Raw genomic sequence first — 22,572 nt, 5'->3', positions numbered from 1 at the left:
CTCCTCTTATTCCATGACTGCTAAGCTTCCTCAGAAGTCTTTGGTGAGGTACCTTGTCAAACGCTTTTTGAAAGTCTAAGTACACTATGTCCACTGGATCACCTCTATCTATATGCTTGTTGACACTCTCAAAGAATTCTAATAGGTTACTGAGACAGGACTTTCCCTTGCAGAAGCCATGCTGGCTCTGCTTCAGCAAGGCTTGTTCTTCTATGTGCTTAGTTAATCTAGCTTTAATCATACTTTCTACCAGTTTTCCAGGGACAGAAGTTAAGCTAACTGGCCTGTAATTTCCGGGATCCCCTCTGGATCCCTTTTTGAAGATTGGCGTTACATTTGCCACTTTCCAGTCCTCAGGCACGGAGGAGGACCCGAGGGACAAGTTACATATTTTAGTTAGCAGATCAGCAATTTCACCTTTGAGTTCTTTGAGAACTCTCGGGTGGATGCCATCCGGGCCCGGTGATTTGTCAGTTTTTATATTGTCCATTAAACCTAGAACTTCCTCTCTCGTTACCACTATTTGTCTCAGTTCCTCAGAATCCCTTCCTGCAAATGTTAGTTCAGGTTCAGGGATCTGCCCTATATCTTCCACTGTGAAGACAGATGCAAAGGATTCATTTAGCTTCTCTGCAATCTCCTTATTGTTCTTTAGTACACCTTTGACTCCCTTATCATCCAAGGGTCCAATCGCCTCCCTAGATGGTCTCCTGCTTTGAATGTATTTATAGAATTTTTTGTTGTTGGTTTTTATGTTCTTAGCAATGTGCTTCTCAAATTCTTTTTTAGCATCCCTTATTGTCTTCTTGCATTTCTTTTGCCAGAGTTTGTGTTCCTTTTTATTTTCTTCATTTGGACAAGACTTCCATTTTCTGAAGGAAGACTTTTTGCCTCTAAGAGCTTCCTTGACTTTGCTCGTTAACCATGCCGGCATCTTCTTGGCCCCAGCGGTACCTTTTCTGATCTGCAGTATGCAGTCCAGTTGAGCTTCTAATATAGTGTTTTTAAACAACTTCCAAGCATTTTCAAGTGATGTGACCCTCTGGACTTTGTTTCTCAGCTTTCTCTTTACCAGTCCCCTCATTTTTGTGAAGTTTCCACTTTTGAAGTCAAATGTGACCGTGTTGGATTTTCTTGGCAATTGGCCATTTACATGTATGTTTACTTTAATAGCACTGTGGTCACTGCTCCCAATTGGTTCAACAACACTTACATCTCGCACCAGGTCCCGGTCCCCACTGAGGATTAAGTCCAGGGTTGCCGTCCCTCTGGTTGGTTCCATGACCAACTGGTCTAGGGAATAGTCATTTAGAATATCTAGAAATTTGGCTTCTTTGTCATGACTGGAACACACATGCGGCCAGTCTATGTCTGGGTAGTTGAAGTCACCCATTACTACCACATTTCCTAGTTTGGATGCTTCCTCAATTTCATATCTCATCTCCAGGTCTCCCTGAGCATTTTGATCAGGGGGACGATAGATCATTCCCATGGTATCACCACCCACAACGATTCTGTGGAGGAGTCCACCTCTTTTGGGGTTCAGGATGGATCAGCCAATCAGGGGGCTTTCTGATGCAATCATATTCCCGAAGCTTCTTCACTTTTTCGCACCTTGCAGGCCCCCCTCCCTTCTCTGATCTCAACCTTCTCAGGCCCGCATGGCCTTGAGTACCAGGCTCCCAGCAGACTAGCAAAGATAAACAGGTGTTTCTGTTCAGGCCTCCCAACTACTTGCAGCTGGAAACAAAACTTAAAATTTTCCTCTCACAGAGGCCCATCTCCTCTCAAGATGTAACTCCCACAATTCCCTGTAACTGAGCCATGTTACAAGAAAACCAGGTTAACAAAATTGCAAGTTCATGACAGTCAGGGAATGACAGGAGCTGTAGACCCAACAACATCTGCAGGGCCAGAGGGTTCCCCATCCTTGATTTATCCTGTTTATAGCCCACCCTTCTCCCATGACAGAACACAAGGCAGCATAAAGACGAGGATTAGGTGGTCTCTCCTTTTGGAGCACTGTCCAGAGCCGGGGACAGGCTAAACAGATGCAGAATGGCCATTGAAATACATTGGTTCATTCTGAACAGCCCTTTGCAAGGAGCAAAAGTATTTCAACGGCCGTCCTTTGTTGTAGTATGTCTCAGACAGTGTTGCCCATTTAGGCCTGGTGGGGCGGAAATCAGGGGGGCCAACAGTAGGTGGACCCAGAGCCAATGAGAGGCAGAGCCAACCAGTTCTGATTTTGACCTCAGCCTTCTCCCTGCTGAGTTCTCCATGAGGGGCAGCCCTGAGACTAAGTGGGAGGAAGCTGACAGGAGGTGCCACCCCCTGGTCTGGTTGCAAGGGAGCGGGTAGGCTTTGGGGAGCTGGCTGAGAGATTACCACGGCTGGTAGGGCAGTGCTCCATTTGCCCCAATGGGCCAGCCTCTGTTGGCAGCCCTGTTGGCACTTGCCCTCAGACCAAGGCCTTAGTAGGTTTGCTGTGGTGAGACAGTGGAGGCAGAACACAGCCATCGTGGCTAGTAGCTATCGGCAGCCTGCATGAATTTTTCTAATCCTCTTTTAAACCCATCCAAGCTGGTGGCTTGTGGGAGTAAATTCCATAATGATGGTGATTTTAATTCCTTAGTTGCCTCCTACCCAACAGTATCTAGACGACTTATAAGAGATTTAAAAACATACAGTATAAAAGAGATTTAAAAACAGACAATATAAAAACTTAAAACACAAGCAACAAGGAATAACTGAGACAGCCCCCATAAAGGGCCAAAGGCCTGAGTGAAAAGGGAAGTCTTTGCCGGGCACCTAAACATGGACAGAGAAGGTGCCAGGTGTGCATTCCTGGGGAGAGCATTCCACAGCCAGGTCACCACTGAAAAGGCCTGTGCTCATATTGCCACCCTCTGAGCCTCCCATGGAGGGAGCACATGAAGTTTAATTATGGGCTGTGTGAAGGAGGACTTTCTTTTGTCTGTCCAGCTCTCTTTCTTTGCTCGGCCCTAGAGAGCACTGTCAGTCAGAGCAGAAAACAGTGGGCCAGATGGACCACCGGTCTGACTCTGTGTACCAGGAAGCATTGTGCATTTCTGTATAATGTCCATGGGGTGTCACTTCACTTAAACATCTCTGCGTCTCTCTCTCAGGCTGTTTGAAGCTAAAATGAAAGGCTTTCTGGACAAACCTTATTCATGGGAGAAGCTTGACGACATCCGCAAGATCTTCTGGTTCTACCACACCTCTGTCTCAGGTCAGTGACATCTCATATCATTGATGGTGATTGATGCTGCCTCTCTCTCCAAAACAAGCTCTTTCTATTCTGGCAGAAGCCCCAAAGAGACCCATTTCCCCAAACCCATCCACCTCTAGGGATGAGGGAGAGAAGTTCGATTCAGTTCACATTTAAAGCCAAACCTACTTAATTTGTACTTTTCAAAACAATATGCAAACCAAAGCGCAGCCATCTGCTGAAATTTGCATTTCTCCAAATTCTTCATCTTCTTGTTATGTGCCTTCAAGTCGATTACGACTTACGGCGACCCTATGAATCAGCAACGTCCAAGAGCATCTGTTGTGAACCACCCTGTTCAGATCTTGTAAGTTCAGGTCTGTGGCTTCCTTTATGGAATCAATCCATCTCTTGTTTGGCCTTCCTCTTTTTCTACTCCCTGCTGTTTTTCCCAGCATTGTTGTCTTTTCTAAGGAATCATGCCTTGTCATGATGTGTCCAAAGTATGATAACCTCAGTTTCATCCTTTCAGCTTCTAGTGATACTTCTGGTTTAATTTGTTCTAACACCCAATTATTTGTCCATGGTATGTACAAAGTTCTTCTCCAACACCACATTTCAAAGGAGTTGATTTTTCTCTTACCCGCTTTTTTCACTGTCCAACTTTCACATCCATACATAGATATTGGGAATACCATGGTCTGAATGATCCTGACTTAAGTGTTCAGTGATACATCCTGCTTTTGTGCATTCCTCTTTAACTTTCATCAGCATTTGTTTCAAATCATTACTGGTTTCTGCTAGTAGTATGGTATTGTCTGCATATCTAAAATTATTGATATTCCTCCCTCCAATTTTCACACCTCCTTCATCTTGGTCCAATCCCGCTTTCTGTATGATATGTTCTGTGTACAGATTAAACAAATAGGGTGATAAAATACACCCCTGTCTCACACCTTTTCCGATGGGGAACCAATCGGTTTCTCCATATTCTGTCCTTACAGTAGCCTCTTGTCCAGAGTATAGGTTGCACATCAGGACAATCAGATGCTGTGGCACCCCCATTTCTTTTAAAGCATTTCATCATTTTTCATGATCTACACAATCAAAGGCTTCGCTGTAGTCTATAAAGCACAGGGTGATTATCTTCTGAAATTCCTTGGTCCGTTCCATTATCCAACGTATGTTTGCGATATGATCTCTGGTGCCTCTTCCCTTTCTAAATCCAGCTTGGATGTCTGACATTTCTTGCTCCATATATGGTAAGAGCCTTTGTTGTAGAATCTTGAGCATTACTTTACTTGCATGGGATATTAAGGCAATAGTTTGCTAATTACTGCATTCCCTGGGATCCCCTTTCTTTGGAATTGGGATGTGTATTGAACACTTCCAGTCTGTGGGCCATTGTTTTTTTCCCCATATTTGTTGACAAATTTTTGTTAAAATTTGGACAGATTCAGTCTCAGTAACTTGTAGCAACTCTATTGGTATATCATCTGTTCCTGGTGATTTGTTTCTTCCAAGTATTTTAAGAGTAGCTTCCACCTCACATTCTAACATTTCTGGTTCTTCATCATATGGTTCCTCTAACAATGAATCTGTCATCCTTGTATCTCTTTTACAGAGTTCTTCAGTGTGTTGCTTCCATCTTCCTTTTATTTTATCTCTGTCAGTCAGTGTGTTCCCCTGTTGATTATTCAACATCCCTACTCTTGGTTTAAATTCCCCTTTAACTTCTCTAATCTTTTGGAATAGGGCTCTTGTTCTACCCTTTTTGTTGTCCTCTTCTAATTCTATACAATACCTATTGTAATAGTTCTCTTTCTCTCTTCGTACTAGTCACTGTATTGTTGCATTTAGGGTTCTGACCGTGTTTCTATCTCCTTGTACTTTCGCTTTCTTTCTCTCTTTAACCATTTAAAGAGTTTTGTCATTCATTCATTGAGGTCTTTCTTTTTAGTCTGTTCATAGGGTTTTCATGGTAAGAGGTATTCAGAGGTGGTTTACCATTGCCTTCCTCTGAGTCTGGATGCATCTTAGTCTGGTGTCTCAACTTTGACCATTCCATCTTGGGTGACTCTGCTTGGAGTCTAGCCTCTTGGTTTAGACTTCTGACGGCATTGCTATCAGCTTCTTCGACACTGTCAAAACCCCTCACCACATTAAGGTGTGCATCCTAGAGGGGGCTCCAAATTCTGCAATGCAGTTTTCCAGCCAACTAGTGTGCATATTCCATTGTAAAGTGTGCATTTATTAGTGAAAATAATATACAAAAATGCATTTTACTAGGAAAGATTGCTTTGCAAAAAGGCACATTGTATGCAAAAATGTGTATATTTGGAGAAATTAGCACTAAAATGGTGGTGGACTTTAAGTGATGAATTAAAATAGGAAAAATGATGTGGAAATTGAAGAACTGAATTTAAGATTGGAAAAATGAGTCACAAAGAGCAACTGAAATTCCACTCCTACCTGCCTTCACAGTTGTTTTTTATGCAACCTTCTGTTACATAAAGCCAACTCCCCACACACACACACCATTTCTTCTGGTCATGGGAACATGGTCTGCATCAAATCCCCTACCTCTACGAGGAGGCATAACAAAAATAGAATGGGTCATGCATGGGAATTTTACCATAGATGGCTTAATGGTGCAGCCTCCTAGCATCTGCACATCACGTTCCTGTGCCCCTCCACATGCACACAATGACTGGGTCTCTCAACTGATCTGGCATGTATAACCGAGACCTGGGTGGGTGAACAGGGAGGAGTCAGTCTCTCCCAGCTTTGCCCACCGGGGTACTCGGTTCAGCATCATGGTGGATCTGAGGGTCGGGGAGGTGGGGTCGCTGTGGTCTATTGGAGTTCCATCTCACTCATCAAGCACCATGTCCATGTGGTTACTGGCCTGGAGTGTTTGCACCTTGTGTTGGGTCAGAGGGACAGACTGGAAATCTTGTTGGTGTACTGCCCACCTTGCTGCCCAACAGCTTCCCTAACTGAGCTGACGGAGGTGGTCTCTGAGGTATTGCTGAGATCCCCCAGACTATTGGTACTGGGGGATGTCAACATCCCTGCTGAGACTACTTTATCCAGGGCGGCTCAGGACTTCATGGCATCCATGACAACCATGGGGCTGTCCCAATATGTTAGTGGCCCAACACATGTGTCGGGGCATACTCTAGATCTTGTTTTTGCCACTGGACATGGAGATGGTGATCTGGATGTGGGGAGTTTTACATCTCTCCCGTTGTCATGGACAGATCACTGCTTGTTGAAGTTTAGACTCACAGTGGCTTTCCCCCTCTGCATGGGTGGGGGACCTACTAAAATGGTCCGCCCCCGGAGACTAATGAATCCTGAAGGTTTTCAAAGGGCTCTGGGGGATTTTCCAGCTGATAAGACTGGCGCTCCTGTCGAAGCCCTGGTTGAACTGTGGAATGCAGAGATGATCCGGGCTGTTGACACGATCGCTCCTGCGCGCCCTCTCCTGTGTAGAGCTCATACAGCTCCATGGTACACCCCGGAGCTGAGAGCGATGAAACAAGATAGGAGGCGGCTAGAGCGGAGGTGGAGACGAACTCCCAATGGATGCAATTATGCGCTGGTAAGTGCTTCTACCAAGCTGTATGTAGGAGTGGTGAGGGTGGCGAAAAAACAACATTTTGCTGCCACTATCAAGTCATCTCTCTGCCGCCCGACGGAGCTTTTTAGAGTTGTCCGAGGGCTGCTTTATTCCGGCCCTCAGGACATGGTTGGGTCATCGGTGGTCCGTTGCAATGAGTTTGCTGGACACTTCCAGAATAAGATCTTATGCATCCACCGGGACTTAGACTCTCAGTTTATAGCAGCTGATCCTAATGAGGTGTCCAGAGTTCAGTCTTGTCATGTTTTATTGGATGAATTTCAGTTGGTTCAGCTCGAGGACGTGGACAAGGTGCTTGGACAGGTGCGTGCTACCACTTCGGTACTAGATCCTTGCCCCTTTTGCCTAATAAAAACTAACAGGGATGGAACAGCTGGCTGGGCCAGGGAAGTGATAAATGCCTCTTTACGAGAGGGAGTGGTCCCTGGCTGCCTGAAAGAGGTGGCAGTGAAACCGCTTCTGAAAAAACCTTCCTTGGACCCAGAAAATTGTAACAACTACAGACCAGTGGCGAATGTTCCATTCCTGGGCAAGATCTTTGAACGAGTGGTTGCTGGCCAGCTCCAGGCGCTATTGGATGAAACCGATTATCTAGATCCATTTCAATAGGGTTTTAGGCCCGGTTTCGGCACTGAGACAGCCTTGGTCACCCTGTATGATGACCTATGTCGGGAGAGGGACAGAGGGAGTGTAACTCTGTTGATTCTCCTTGATCTCTCAGCGGCTTTTGATACCATCAACCATGGTATTCTTCTGGAGAGGCTCGTGGAGTTGGGAGTTGGAGGTACTGCCTGGCAGTGGTTCCGCTCCTACTTGGCGGATTGTCTCCAGAAGGTAGTGCTTGGAGAACATTGCTCGACACCGTGGGTTCTCCAATGTGGAGTCCCGCAGGGGTCAGTTCTGTCCCCCATGCTTTTCAACATCTATATGAAGCTGCTGGGTTCGGTCATCAGGAGATTTGGAGTGCGTTGCCATCAGTACGCTGATGACACGCAGCTCTATTTCTCCTTTTCATCTTCTTCAGGTGAGGCTGTCAATGTGTTGAACCGTTGCCTGGCTGCGATAATGGACTGGATGGGAGCTAACAAACTGCGGCTCAATCCTGACAAGACTGAGATGCTGCTGGTGGGCGGTTTCTCTGACCAGATAGTGGATATACACCCTGTTCTGGATGGGGTTACACTCCCCCTAAAGGAACAGGTTCGTAGTCTGGGAGTTGTTTTAGATCCTTCCCTGTCACTTGAGGCTCAAGTAGCCTCGGTGGCATGGAATGCGTTCTACCAACTTCGGTTGGTAGCTCAGCTACGTCCCTATCTGAGCAGAGAGGACCTAACATCAGTGGTACATGCTCTGGTAACCTCGCGATTGGATTACTGCAATGCGCTCTACGTAGGGCTGCCTTTGAAGACAGTTCGGAAGCTACAGCTCGTGCAAAACGCGGCGGCCAGACTGATAACGAAGACCAAGCGGTCTGAACATATAACACCTGTTCTGGCTCACTTGCACTGGCTGCCAATATGCTTCCGGGCCAGATTCAAAGTGTTGGTTTTGACTTATAAAGCCTTACACGGCGCGGGACCACAATATCTGTTGGAACGCCTCTCCCGATATGAACCTGCCCGTACACTGCTCTCTACATCGAAGGCCCTCCTCTGGGTTCCGACTCAGAGAGAGGCTCGGAGGGTAGTAACAAGAACTAGGGCCTTCTCGGTGGTGGCCCCTGAATTGTGGAATAGTCTCCCCGATGAGGTGCACTTGGCGCCGACTTTGCTCTCTTTTCGGCGCCAAGTTAAAACTTTCCTCTTTTCGAAGGCATTTTAATTCAATTTTAACCTTAATTTAGTTTTAAATTTGTTAATTGATTTTAGACTTCATTCTATTATATGTGCTTTTGTAGTATGGTTTTTATTGTATATATCTGTATTTTGCTGTAAACCGCCCAGAGAGCTATGCTAGTCGGGCAGTATAAAAATCTAACAAATAAAATAAATAAAATAATAAATAAATAAATAAATATCATCACGAGAGCATTTGTATTTGGGAAATGTAGACTTGTAATCATGTTTATCTCCTCGCCATAATGCCTTAAACTTAACTGTCTTCTCGGGGCCAGTATAATTCCCCCTAATACTGGACTCAGGTGGTTGAGTGCCAACAGGACTGAAGCCCAAACTAGACCAATGAGAAATAAGAGCTACTGGCATGTTCAGGTGAAACCTGAGATATTATTATCTGTTCCATTTATATCCTGCCGTTCCTCCCAGAAGGAGCCTAGAGCGGCAAACAAAACACTAAAAACACTCCAAAACATCTTAAAAACAGACTTTAAAATATGTTAACACAAAACATTCTTAAAAACATATTAAAACAAAACATCTTTAAAAACATACTTTTAAAAAAAGCTTAAATACATCTTAAAAAGCAATTCCAACACAGACACAGGACCACAAAGCTTTTTTTACAAAAAGGAGACAACCTTCCCCCACAAAAAATACAGTCCAATGAACACTGAGCATGTTCAGTGCCCTCCAGGATCCATGGAATCCTGACTGTCAGTGAGAAAATAAAGAATGGAAAACTGTGGGGGTGAGGGTGGAAATTGCCCGGCTTGAGCCCTTTCTACCGTATAATATCCTGGACGAGGGCATAACTGGGAAGAACCCTGAAGAACAGCACTCCTGTTAGGATGCCCTGCAACATTTTGTTGCAGTTCCCACTTATGGATATCATAATGCCCAACGCTTTGGTTGCTTTTTCTTTCTTCCTCTCTCCAGAGTATGTTTATAAGCATTGGAAAGATGATGACTTATTTGGCTACCAGTATCTGAATGGAATGAACCCTGTGATGATCCGGAGATGCACCAAGATCCCAGAAAACTTCCCCGTGACCCAGGATATGGTGGCTGGGCCTTTGGGGGAGTCCACCTGCCTCACAGAAGAGCTGAAGGTCATTCATTGCCCTCCTTATCTTTGGCTGTTCTGTATCTCGGGGCTACAAACGCGCGTGTGGTGCTGGTGTATATATTTAAAATATTTATAGGCCACCTCTCTAACAAAAGCATCCAAGGCAGCTAAACAAAAGTAGCTTAAAACTCTAAAAACTGCAGCAGAAGAATGACTATGCTGGCTGGGGCTGATGGGAGTGGTAGTCCTAAACAGCTGGAGGGCACCAGGTTAGGGAAGGCTACCTGAGAGGGTTTGATCTTCCTCTTCAAATGACTGACCAAATAAAGCTGTTTTAACTTGCCCATGGAAGGAAGAGTGGGGTGCCAGAATGACATCATCTCTGTAGAGGGAATGCCATAGCCTGCGTGTCATCACTGAGGAGCTCCTCCCCGTGGTGTCTCGCTTTCGTCATTTTTGGTGGTGGGGACAGATGAGCAGGACCACCAGTGAAGATTCAGTCCGTTGGCAGGTTCCTATGGGAGAAAGTGGCTTGCCACTGGCACCACTTCAAAAACAAGGAATATTTATGCTGTTTGTTGCGTTTATATCTCACCTTTCCTCCAAGGAGCTCAAGGTGGTGTACATGGTTCACACCCTCCCCATTTTTATCCTCCCAACAACCCTGTGAGGTAGGTTAGGCTGACTGCTAGCCACTGGCCCAAAGTTACCTGGTGAGCTTCATGGCTGAGTGGAGATTTGAACCCTGGTCACCCAGGTCCTAGTCCAGGGGATCTCAAACTTTTTGGTTTGCGGCGCACTGTAAAACATATAAAAATTTTCTGGCACACTTCATGTACAAAATTTAAAATATATTAATATATTTTAAACTATGAATAAAAATAACTTAATAATAATATACTTTCATAATATTCACGGCACACCTAGCCACCTCTTGCGGAGCACCAGTGTCCTAGTCTGACAGTCTACCCACTATACCACACCAGCTCTTTCTTCTCTAACCATCTGCTCTAGCTTAGATGCCGTGTGACTTATTGGTCATTGTACTGGCGGTTCTAATATTGTGTGTTGGATTTCTGTTATCTTTTGTAAGCAACTTTATTTGTTTGAACTGGAGAGTGGGGCAGAAGTATTAAAATAAAATGATGATGGAGAGTCCATCACTGGACCATCATTGAACCATGGACAGTCCATCCTTTCGAAGCACCCATTCATTCTTATCTCCATTACAGATATGCTAAGTAGCCTGTTTCAAGCACAGAGACGCAAACCAACCTGAGCAACCTCTTTCCTGCTTCTCTTTGCTTTGCACAAACCCACAGAGACCCACGAGGCCTCCTTCCAATCCTCTTCCACTGAACTTTCCTCTGTTCTCTTCCTCCCTGCACCTCTGTTTTGCAGAAAGGCACTATCTTCCTAGCGGATTACAAGATCCTGGAGGATATCCCCACCACCTTGGTGAATGGCAAACAGCAATATGTCGCCGCTCCTCTGTGTTTGCTCCACCAAAAACCTACTGGAGAATTCATCCCTCTAGCTATCCAGGTAACATTTTTTAACTAAAACCAATTAATTTCACCAGGAGGAGGATTCAAAGCGAGCCTAGAGTTTTCCTTCGTTTCAGGGAAGTCAGCAGAGATTGAATGAGACTACAGAGGTGGTGGATTGGGCAGCCTCCAAGGAATCTTTGTAGCGCATGTCTGTTAATTATATAGGGTTAGCTACCGTCCCACGTAAAAGAACACCTGTAAATTATGAATTCTGGACTCTTCCAGACAAGCTGTCAATGGAGCATTCATCCTGATGTGTTTACACAAAGCTTATGCAGAGGTTAGATGGACACCAGTCTTTATTGAGCATTCATTCTGATTTGTTTGCAAGGGGGTTGTACAAAAATAAGCATTCATCTTGATTGACTGGCACGGTGTTTATCCATCTTCCCGTTAATCATTCGTTCAAGCATTTCTCCAACATTTTCTAACAGCAAAAAATCCAGTTCTTTTAAGAAATGGGCCAAGGAGTCCTTTAATCCACTAAAGCTGTGAAAACTACTTCCTAGACAGTCTGGAAGCGTCTTCAATCACTACACAAGGCATTGTTAACTATTTTGTGTGTTTTGTTCATTTTATTGAAACTCTGTCTTTCAGCTGAGCCAACATGCAGGACCTCAAAGCCCCATCTTCTTGCCCACTGACGAAGAGTGGATCTGGACCTTAGCCAAGACGTGGGTGCGCAACTCCGAATTCCACACCCATGAGGTGATCACCCACCTTCTCCGTGGACACCTGATGGCCGAAGTCTTTGCGGTGGCAACTCTGAGGCAACTCCCAATGTGTCACCCATTATACAAGGTGAGAGAGTCTGGAGGATGGGGTGAGCATCATGGGGTTGGGTAGGGATGATGGAGGAGGAATTTGATTCATTTTAAATTCAGTTTGATCTATCAAATCCATACTTTCCGAAACAATGAGATCCAAAACACGGCCATCCTTCAAAAGTCGCACTTATCCGAGTTTTGCAACACATTCTCCAACAAAACAATAATGTACAAAAATGCCTGTATTAGAAGATGTGCATAAAAATGAATATTTTAATGAAAATGAAATACAAAATTCCTTGCAAAAATGTGTACATACAAAAATGAGTTCACCAGGAGAAACCAGCACTAAAATACTGAAGAATTTCCATGAGGACCCCCCCCCCAAAATGCACAAGTTGCTGCAGGCATGTGGAGAACTGGATTTAAGACTGGCGAGATGAGAAAGGAAGAGAGCTGAAATGATCAGAGCTTCCTAGAGCTGAGTTTGAGCAGAAGGGGGGGAATGTTGTCACAGTTGTGCTGTCTTTTGTAGGAAGCAAATAGCAGCCCTCTGTCTTTACTGTATTTTTAATGTGTTTTTTTACTGAACTTTTTTTTAACTTGTTATAAACCACTTTGATGTTTTTAAATGAAATAGCAGTAGACAAATATATTTGTAAATAAATAAATAAAGCAAATGTGGTTGGGGAAGGAAGAATGGGCAGTAAGCTGCCATTTAGAGGTTTGACAAACACCCACAAGTTGCAATTAATCCCAAAGAGAAGCAATGGGGGACTCAAGAGAGCCCTCTGACTTGCTTCAAGCTGTAATCAGTCTTCTGCCTGTCTGCTTCGCTTGCCATGGAATATTCAAACCGGGGCCATGCAACCCACCTGCAGGCAGGTGTGCCCAGCTGTGAGCTTCCCTGAACGCTCATGCATGCGGGTGGTCACCAGCAGATGGTCTTTGCTCTGTGTGTGGCCAGCAGGTGTGCAAGAATCGAGGGATGGGCGCATGCATGCCCAGCTGCCTACCTGTCCGGATGTACCCTGTTGCTAAGGCAGTGCTGGAGGCAGATGTGGACAGCTGTGAGCTTGCCTATGAGCTGCCCTCTTAGCTCCTTTGCTTCTCTCCCCTGTGGAATGTTCTCTGCTACTCCCTGGGTCACTGCCTCTCAGCCTCATGAAAACTCTATTCATAGGGTCGTCATAAGTCAGAATTGACTTGAAGGCAGTGCATTTACATTTACTCCCTGGGTGTGCAGGTGCTTCTGTTGCATCGGAACACTGCTGTTGAAAAGGTGTGTTTTGTGCAAATTAGAAAGCAGCCTTAGGCTACGTCAGGTGGTTGGTTCATCCCTGGCCCTGGCCCTGTTCTGCATTCGCATTGAGTGTTTATGTCTGGCTGGAATGTGCCTTTGAACTGTGGCAATGCATCTTGCTTTCCTGGATGCATGTTTAGAAACCTCAGACATTTGTGTGGCTGAAATGTAGCCTGTAACACAAGAAGCCCAACCTGTTGTTCCCTCCTCTGCTTCTAGTCCCCACCCACCACTGACATGTGGTCCCCCAGAAGGTTGCTCACGATGGAACGCAGCCCTCAGATTGGAAAAGGTTCCATATCCCTGATCTAGCCTAACATTGTCTACTGCAGCCTTTGCCAACTGGAGCCCTCCAAATGTTTTGGACTACAACCAGTGGAGGCCGGTGGCTCCGATGTCCATGGGGCAGTGGATCTGCTCCAGGCACCTTGGACAGCTCCTTGAAAGTTCGGATTAAAATCCAGAGTGGATTCACTGCCCCACTGACATCATAACCATCAGCCTCCACTGACTATCATCAGATTCACACCGTGCATTTAAAGCACATCCAACACGTATTTAAATCACATGACTTCTGCCAAAGAATCCTGGGAACTGTGTTTTTCCCCTCACAGAGCTGCAACTTCCCAGCTCCCTTAACAAACTACAGTTACCAGGATTCTTTGGTGGGAGTAATGTGCTTCAGATGTGTGCTGGAAGTGCTTTAAATGTATGGTGTGGACCTGTTCTACAACTCCCATCAGCCCCAGCCAGCACATGCTGCTGATGGGGGTCGTAGTCCAAAATATCTGGAGGGCACCAGGTTGGCTGGCCTGTCACCTGTCAGCTGATAAATGACTGATGCTAAGGCCATTTGGTGGATTTAGTCAGTTGGGTGTCCTGTTTGTTTACCCAGGGTCATAATAGTAACAATAATCATTTTAGTTGGAAAGCCAGCAGTTGAACCTGGGAGCTTTTGCATGCAAAGCAGGTGCTCTGCAAATGAGTTACAATCCTCTCCTGACTAGCACTACATTGCTAGTTGATTCTTGACTGATTGATTGATTTTATAGAGCATCACCTATGCACAGGGTACTTTACCAAGAACAAGTTTGACAGGTCCCAATGGGGTTAGGGAGTGGTGGAGGAGAAATCGGATTTTGTTTGAATTTTAACGAGAAACTACCTAATTCCACTTCTCAGACCAACACAAAAACCAAAACATAGCTCCCCTTTGAAACTCACACTTCTCTGGATTTTGTGATGCAGCTCCCCAACCAAACAATGTGTGTAAAAATGCATCTATTAGGGGAAAGTGTGTATAAAAATGAATCTTCTTAGTGAAAATATCAGGCAAAATGCATTATACAATGGGAGGTTGCTTGCAAAAGGGGTGTATGTTAGTCAAAACAGCATACAAAAATGTGTATAATAGGAGAAAGTTGGCACTAAAATGCTGATAATTTGTATGAAGATTTTTTTAAAAAACAAAATTGCAAATTGCTACAGAAATGTGGAGGACTGAATTCAAGATTGGAAAACTGAGAAACAGAGAGAACCGAAATAGACAGATTTAGAATGTAAAGATAGACATAGGAAAAGACAGAGGAGGGTGGGGTGGAGTAGGAAGAGGCAATCAGATGGAGAATATGCTGTTACTTCTCTTCCAAATCCTTTGGCTTAGTTTCAGCATTCTTTGATACTTCACCTTCTTCCCCTTTGTTCCTGTTTCCAGCTCCTGATTCCTCATCTCCGGTATTCAATCCATGTCAGCATGTTAGCTAGAACCCACCTTACCAACCAAGGAGGTACTTTTGATCGGGTAAGTGGGACGCTCATGGATCACCCGTGGAGGGTTGCTTAGGAATCCATTGTGAAATGCTTCCACACAGAGCCAGCCTTTCAGGTCAGGGAACTTGTGTTTACACATGCACTTGGTTCCTGCACACTCCAGGATCCATTCAGCACTGGGTGAGGAGCAGCTGAATTAGGGGGTCTTACTTTTCAGAAGACACTGCTTTGCTCAAAGGACTTTCAGAGGACAGTCTTCTGTCTGAGGGGTCCTCCGCTTGAAGGCCTTCCAGTCCAAGTCTTGTTCAGAGATGCAGAAACCTAGCAAGAGCCTTCAAGCTGCTCACCAACAATTAGCACCTGGACAGTAGAATGAGCAGGCGCACAGGTCATCTGGTCACAGGCCTCCCTACTAGGGATGGCAAAGAAATTCAATTTTCTGATGCAGGTCTCCAACCAACAAATGCTTATAAAAATGCATATATTAGGGGAAAGCATGCATTAAAATGAAATATATTTGTGAAAATAACATATAAAAATGCATTATATTAGGGGAAATTGCTTGCAAAAATTGAACATTAGTCAAAACGACATACAAAATGTGTTTATTAGGAGAAATTGCACTAAAATTCTGAAGTATTTTCATGATGTCTGAAATTGCTGCAGAAATGAGGAGAACTGAATTTGTCACCCTAGGGAGGAAAGGCGAGATATTAATGAATGAATGAATTAAATTTAAGAATGGAAAAATGGGGAACTGAGAGACATTAGACTGACAGATCCTTCCATCCCCACTCCCTGCTAGAGTGAAATGCATTGTATTTCCCCCCCCCAATTTAAATTATAGTAATTATTTCCAAATCTATACATGCAGATCAGTATATACAAATTGTATGCCAATCTGTGCCTTGTTCTGTTCTGTCCACCATTGTAGTGATGTTTGAGTGGCTGCCCTGAGCTGAACAGGTAAGTGTCTGCCACTGAAAATAATTGTGTCTGAGGGGTTACGTTAATGATGCTAGATCTGCAAGAGCATATTCACACATCCACCACATTGATTGATGCTGTAGGCAGCGTGGTGGACAAGCATGAAATGAACAGGCCTGAGAAAAAGAGGGGGTCCCGTTCTCCAGGAAAGGAATGACGCTACCGCATGGCCTTCAGCAGGGCATCACTGGTGCCAAAACTCTGCAAGGTCCTGGGACAGCAATGCAAGAGAAGGAAGTCTCCCCAGCCCAGCCCAGGTGCAGGCAGTGAAGCGATGAAGGGCTATAGCTCAGTGGTACAGCCCCTGCTTTGCACACAGGAGGTCCCAGGTTCAATCTCTAGGTAGGGCTGAGCATGTCCTGTCTGAAGCCCTGGAGAGTCAATGCAGACATTACTGACCTAGATGGGCCAATGGTCTGACCCTGTGTAAGGCCGCTCTTTAGGTTCATGCTTCCTCCATTGTCTCCATGATACCTCCTCAGCCTTGAACATCAGGGACGGGGAAGCTGTGGCCCTCCCATTGTCGTGGGACTCCATTCGTCCCCAGCCAACATGGCCAGTATGTCAGGGATGGTGGGAGTTGTAGTCCAGCAACATCTGGAAGGCCGCAGCTGTCCCCCTCCGGTTGCACATGAACAGTCTGGGACATCTCCAAAGCAGTTTCTTGCTGCCGGTGGATTTCTCATTAATTAAGGAAGGGGCAGTCTGAAAGAACGTCAACAAACTTCATTTGGGAATGCCCCCCTGAGTATTGTTTCTTTCTTTTTGCTTTCCTCCCCTTCCCCTGCAGTCTATAGCAATTGGGCGCCAAGGGCTAGCCGTGCTTCTTAAAAAGGCCCTTGAAAACATGACCTACACAGAACTTTGCCTCCCTGATGACATTGAGGCCCGCGGAGTTGGCTCTCTTACAAATTACTACTACAGGGACGACGGGCTGAAGATATGGGATGCCATTGAGAGGTAAGGGAAACACGGTTAGCGTAAATGTTGTGCAGTATAGTAAGACAGGCCCATGGGAGGTCACCAGATATTGGGTAGGCTCCAAGAAGGCTACCTCCTGTAGGTGTACTAAAGGTCTGCACACTTCCTGTGGAATTGCTGACTTCTTTTTTAAACATCAGCTGCATGCCCCTCCCACCCACCCACCTGGCCCCCATGCCAGATCGCAAACCTTGCTGTCAGTTTCAGTAGTGGTTTGCTGCCCTGTATGGGGGTGAGTGGGCTGCTCCTCAAGAACGAAGAAGTCTACAAGGGACCAGCCAGCCTTGGATCTGGACCATCCATCTTAGAAGGGCCGTCTCAGGTCGCTTCCATTCAGATGATTGGTTTATTGAGCTTTCATCCTGATTTGTTTGCACAGTATTTGCAGGGAGGTTATACAATGCCCACGGTTTATTGAGCATTCATTCTGATGTGTTGGTGTGGAAGTTGTATGATGTCACCACAAGCAGTTGCTATCTCACCCTTTCCAGTGCATTTCCTTACTGCAAAAAGACCATTTTTGTGGGGGAAGCGTGTTTATTGTGTAAGAGCATCACATCCGCACCATACATTTAAAGCCCCCTTATGCCTCATTACCAGTCATTGCTCCCCTCCCCAAGAATCCTGGGAAATGTAGTTTGTTAAGGGTGCTAAGAACTGTTAGGAGACCCCTTAACAAGTGACAGTTCCCAAGTTTCTTTGGAGGAAGCCATGCCTGTTAAAAGTGGCATAAGCATGCTTTAAATGTATGGTATGGATATGACCCAAATCCACTTTAAATGCGCAAGCCAGATTTGTCAGTATGCGACTGAATCCCCCCCACACACACACACACAAAATAGCGACAGTCTTGGAGTACCCTTTGTCTTTCCACAATCATACCTGCCCAGTTCCTGCCTCAAAATTTCCCTCAGGGAAGTCAAGAGCTGGACAGCCACTTGTCGGGTATGCTTTAAGTTGGATTCCTGCTTTGACCAGGGGGTTGGACTTGATAGCCTTACACACCCTTTCCAACTCTACTATTCTGTGATTCTATGACTAGTGGAGAGGATGGGAGGTAAAAAAAAATACTCCCAGATCCAGACTGACTGACTTCCAGGTCAGGTTTTGGAACTAGAATGAAGTGAGTGTTGTCGTCGCCCTTGCGCCCCCCCCCCCCCCCGGTGACTGGAGGGAAGGTACTGACTGGTGGAATTAGGTGTAGGAAGACTGTCTTCTTGTGAGGCCCAGGCCTATCTTCTCACCTTCCTTGCAGCTTTGTTTGTGGCATTGTCAAACTCTACTACAAAAACAACTTAGCTGTCCAGAGAGATTACGAGCTGCAAGCCTGGATTTGCGATGTCTTCACGAAGGGTTTCCTGGCCAACCAGTTGTCAGGTACTTGGCCAGTCCAAGAAACGAAACATTTTGTTCCGCTTCCTGCTGCTACTTTAGGCTGCCTCACTCATCGCTTTGCTTCCTTTGGGACTGCTTATAAAATCCATCACACTTTTGGAAGCCTCTTTCAAACATGTGCTTTCCCATGCCCATGGGCCCTTGATCAGACTTTGTCATGGTAGTAATGACCTCCCCCCACCCAAAAAGCAGGACATCGCACACCTCACTGTGCCTCCAGGTGACATTCTACTGTGAGACTCCATCTTGTGTGTACATTTTGCAGTGGTGGCTGATGTCCATTGGAACCGGTGGAGCCAATGAAAAGTGCAACCACAGCCAATGACAGACAGAGCTGGTCCCAGAATCGCTGCCTTTTTCTTCCTCCCATAGTGTGTCCTAACTAAGTCACTGCAGCAAGGTTTGCCCATAGCATAGCTCTTTACTCTTTACTTTTTCTGCTACTCCTTCTGCACCCTCCCTGCTTGGAGCCCGCTCTAAATGTGCAATCCTCCACACCTTTATCCTCTGGCAGGTCAAGTGTCTCTCCTTCTCTGGAGGGGCCGTCCTTCCCAATCCTTTCTGATTTGTTTGGCTCGCCTCTGCAGCTGATCATCGGGCTGACAGCATGAGTGGGAGGTTGCTGTGCCAGCCGCTCCTGACAGCATGGCACTTTATATAGGAGCTTGTCTCTCATTTTCCCACAGGAATCCCTTCCTCCATCCGTACTGTCCCAGAACTCGTCAAGTTTCTGACTATGACAATCTTCAATTGCTCAGCCCACCATGCTGCAATAAACAATGGGCAGGTAAGTGTTCTCCCTCCTTGCCTGAGTGGGAAGTATTTTTTTCTATGTGCATTTTCATCATCTCTCATATACTCAGAGTTTTTTTTGGGGGGGGGTGTCTGCTTAGGAAAGGAAACCTTTTCACACTGAGCAGGCAATTGGACTGGGCCTTTCCCTTTGAAGCAGAAACAGATGCAGTAGCATTATTTAGACCCGTGACCCGCAATTAGACCCATAGTCAGCAACTAGAATTGCTGGTGGTCCATTATAGGGGAGGATAGGGGTGCTGTTTTGCCCTGTATGCAATCCATTCTGATCTTTTGGGACAGGGATGTGGATACATAAGTAAAACAAAATAACAAATAAAAGGAGAGCATGTGATCTTCTGCTTTTAAATAAAGATGCACACAGAGTTTCCAGATCAGCTCTATTTAACTTTATTTTACATTCCATCTTCTTTTCTCTGGGCTGCAGTTTGAACTGGGTGCCTTCATGCCCAACTTGCCATCGTCGATGCGGAAGCCTCCACCTGAGGTTAAAGCCCCAGTGACACTGGAGGAATTTCTGGACACCATCCCCGAGATGAACACCACTAGCGAAGTCCTCTGTATCCTCTGGGTCTTGCGCAATGAGAATTTTGATATGGTAAGAATGGCAGTGATAGGGAGGGAGGAGAATTTTTCTTGGTATTAAAAGGGAGGAACAACGTCTTCTCCAATAGAAATTATTGCACAGGCTGGAGTTGCAGCCACTTTGTGTGAATCAAAATACAAAATTCAGCCCTTCTCTGTCCTCAGCATGACTTCTGATCAGCTGCAGTGCAGTCTCTCCTGTCTGTAGGCCCTATGCAAGACTTTCCCTGATTTCATCTTCTTTGAGTCCTGACATCTGTGCCACCTGTCAGCTTCATGGTCCCTAGTTACTGTCTGCCAAAAAAATCCTCTGTTTTCTGAGTACCGGTGCAGCTCACAGCCTCTCTTGTTGCAAGGCCTTTGGTGAAGCTTTTCTGTCAGTCAAAGTAGCCCAGCATTTCCTTCGTGGCAGTTGTTGTTGATGTTTCAATGGCAGCAACCAACCGTTGCCTCTTAGCAGCTAAGAATGTTTGAAAATATTCTGTGACATCACAGTAGCTCAGCCAATTGCAGGGTGGTGATGGTTCTACAGACTGGTAATGGGCAGTTTTTGGCCTACAAATGATGAAGGATAGCAGCTGTCATTGAGATGGCGTTGGGATAAAAGCACAGGCACACTACAGAGATGGCAACTCCAACACTTTCTCCAGAATATTTTTTAAAATTATTTTATTATATTTATTAGTCATTTTTTCTCACAGACGGGACCCAAAGTGACCTCTATTGAAACCAGTTAAAAGCAAGCACAATCTATCAATTAATTTAAAAAAACCCCAAAAACACAACAGTACAAATCAAGTATGGGGCTACAGGTCCCACACCACTAAAAGAGCCTGCTAGTAGCTAAGGCCCCACACATTAAAAGCCAAAAGCCTGGGTGAAGAGGAAGGCCATTGTGTGGTGCCTAAAAATAAGTAAAGATGGCACTAGGTGTGCCCCCTTGGGGAGAGCATTCCATAAATGTCGGTGCTGAGGGACACTTGCTCAGTACACAAGTAGAGAGATGCTCTGTACATAGGGCAGGGATGGACATTGTTATGGCTTCTTCCCAGTTCCCAGAGTTGAACTCTGGTGACCCCATGTTCGAATGACGCTCACTCTGGCTTCCTCTTTGCAGAAACCGCTGGGGCAGTATGACGAGGATCACTTCACTGAAGAAGAGCCAAAGCAGCTCATAGCAGCTTTTCAAGAGCGTCTGGCACACATTTCTGAGGAAATTAGGAAGCGGAACGAGTCCCTGGCATTGCCTTACACCTACCTCTATCCACCCAACATAGAGAACAGCACGGCAGTATAGCGCTCTGGTTTTGCAGGGCACCACATGTTTCCAAACCACATTGATTATGCTTTTGGGTGCAGCCTTCGCCATCCTGGTGCCCTCCGGATGCTTTGGAGTACAACTCCCATCAGGCCCAGTCAGCATAGCTTTGATTCCAGTGAGGGTTGAAAATAGGAACCTGTGCACTGGATCAGGACCATTTTCAAGTCAAGGCAGAAAATGCTGCTCTTCAGCGTCTGAAATAAGTAGCCATTCCTGCTAACGCTGACCAGCCATTTGTTGCTAAAGCAGTGTGTGTGTGCTCAGAGCTTGGAAAAGTTACTTTTTTGAACTACAACTCCCATCAGCCCCAGGCAGCATGAACCTCTGGCCCTCCAGATGTTGCTAGACTCCAACTCCCAACACTTCCTGACTATCCTGGCTGGGGCTGAGGGGAACTCAAATCCAGCAATATCGTCAGCCACCCTTGTGCTACAGCGCATACTATTTGCAACCGGCCAAAGTGAGCATGTGTGGAGGATGTGCTCTGTAAATACACAGCTTCCCTCCGCCCCCTGCAGCACTGAAGTCTTGCTTATGCTTACTGGTAGTCTTTTGCCAGACATGTGATTATTGCTTGCAATTTCTATTTTGTCTCAGTTTCCCAACATATAACATTGGGAGAGTAATCCCCCTGTGTATGTTTTCCTAAAGTGTGGTTGGTCTTTTTTCTTGTACTGATGCCATTTTGACTAGCAAATGGGGGTGTGTGTTATCATGCAGCATCCCCTGCTTCCTGACCTGAACCTCGTCTACTGTTTTGCTTTTGCAAGTAATGTCTGAGATAAAATGTATTGTTTTTGCCACTGTTGATTTTCCTCTGTGCTTGCTTCTCTTATCAACTTTCTGATTAGGATAATCAAACATTTAAAGCAGGGATGGGATCCATTGGCCCATGCCAGTTCAAAAGCATTATGTTGACCTAACAGGCTGGTATTGATTTGAGTCCATTCTTTGTCTGCAAGCCACTGCTTTTACCGGTCCATTTTTCTCCCTTCTGAAAAAATATTGACATTTATGTATTGATAAATTGAAGGAAATAACAATAAATTGAAGGAAATACCAATAAAATATTGATATGGATATCAATATATTTTAGAGACTGGTTTTTTCTTTTTTTAATGGTTTCTGAAAATAGCTGCAGAAAATCGCTACATGAAAATCCAATCTGCAACAATAGCAAATAAGCAAATTAGTGGAAAATTTAGTACCAAATCCAAACTGGAGCAGATTATATTAGCACATCTCCAATATAAAGTCACCTGCCCTCTCCAGCTCTTATTTCTGCTGCTGAGGAAAAGAGAGGAAGCCACCTTAGATG

The 22,572-nt window shown here is 45.3% G+C and overlaps 1 protein-coding gene across 1 annotated transcript in view; it reads left to right on the top strand.

Annotated features, from left to right (window-relative positions):
- LOC133366289 (hydroperoxide isomerase ALOXE3-like) overlaps positions 1-22,330 on the top strand; it is a 39,747-nt gene extending 17,417 nt beyond the window's left edge. The window contains exons 5-14 of the mRNA XM_061589233.1: positions 3,150-3,253; positions 9,653-9,825; positions 11,184-11,327; positions 11,930-12,133; positions 15,117-15,203; positions 16,950-17,119; positions 18,396-18,517; positions 19,222-19,322; positions 19,776-19,946; positions 21,051-22,330. Of these exons, the coding sequence (XP_061445217.1) occupies positions 3,150-3,253; positions 9,653-9,825; positions 11,184-11,327; positions 11,930-12,133; positions 15,117-15,203; positions 16,950-17,119; positions 18,396-18,517; positions 19,222-19,322; positions 19,776-19,946; positions 21,051-21,230 (1,456 nt within the window). The 3' untranslated portion in view covers positions 21,231-22,330. The remainder of the gene's footprint in view (positions 1-3,149; positions 3,254-9,652; positions 9,826-11,183; positions 11,328-11,929; positions 12,134-15,116; positions 15,204-16,949; positions 17,120-18,395; positions 18,518-19,221; positions 19,323-19,775; positions 19,947-21,050) is intronic.
- Positions 22,331-22,572: the final 242 nt, after the last annotated feature.

The sequence above is a fragment of the Rhineura floridana genome, chromosome 11, assembly GCF_030035675.1.
Source record: "Rhineura floridana isolate rRhiFlo1 chromosome 11, rRhiFlo1.hap2, whole genome shotgun sequence".
In the NCBI taxonomy this organism is placed as follows: Eukaryota; Metazoa; Chordata; class Lepidosauria; order Squamata; family Rhineuridae; genus Rhineura; species Rhineura floridana.
The sequence above is the reverse complement of the archived record's forward strand: the minus strand, read 5'-3'. Positions and strand labels throughout refer to the sequence as shown.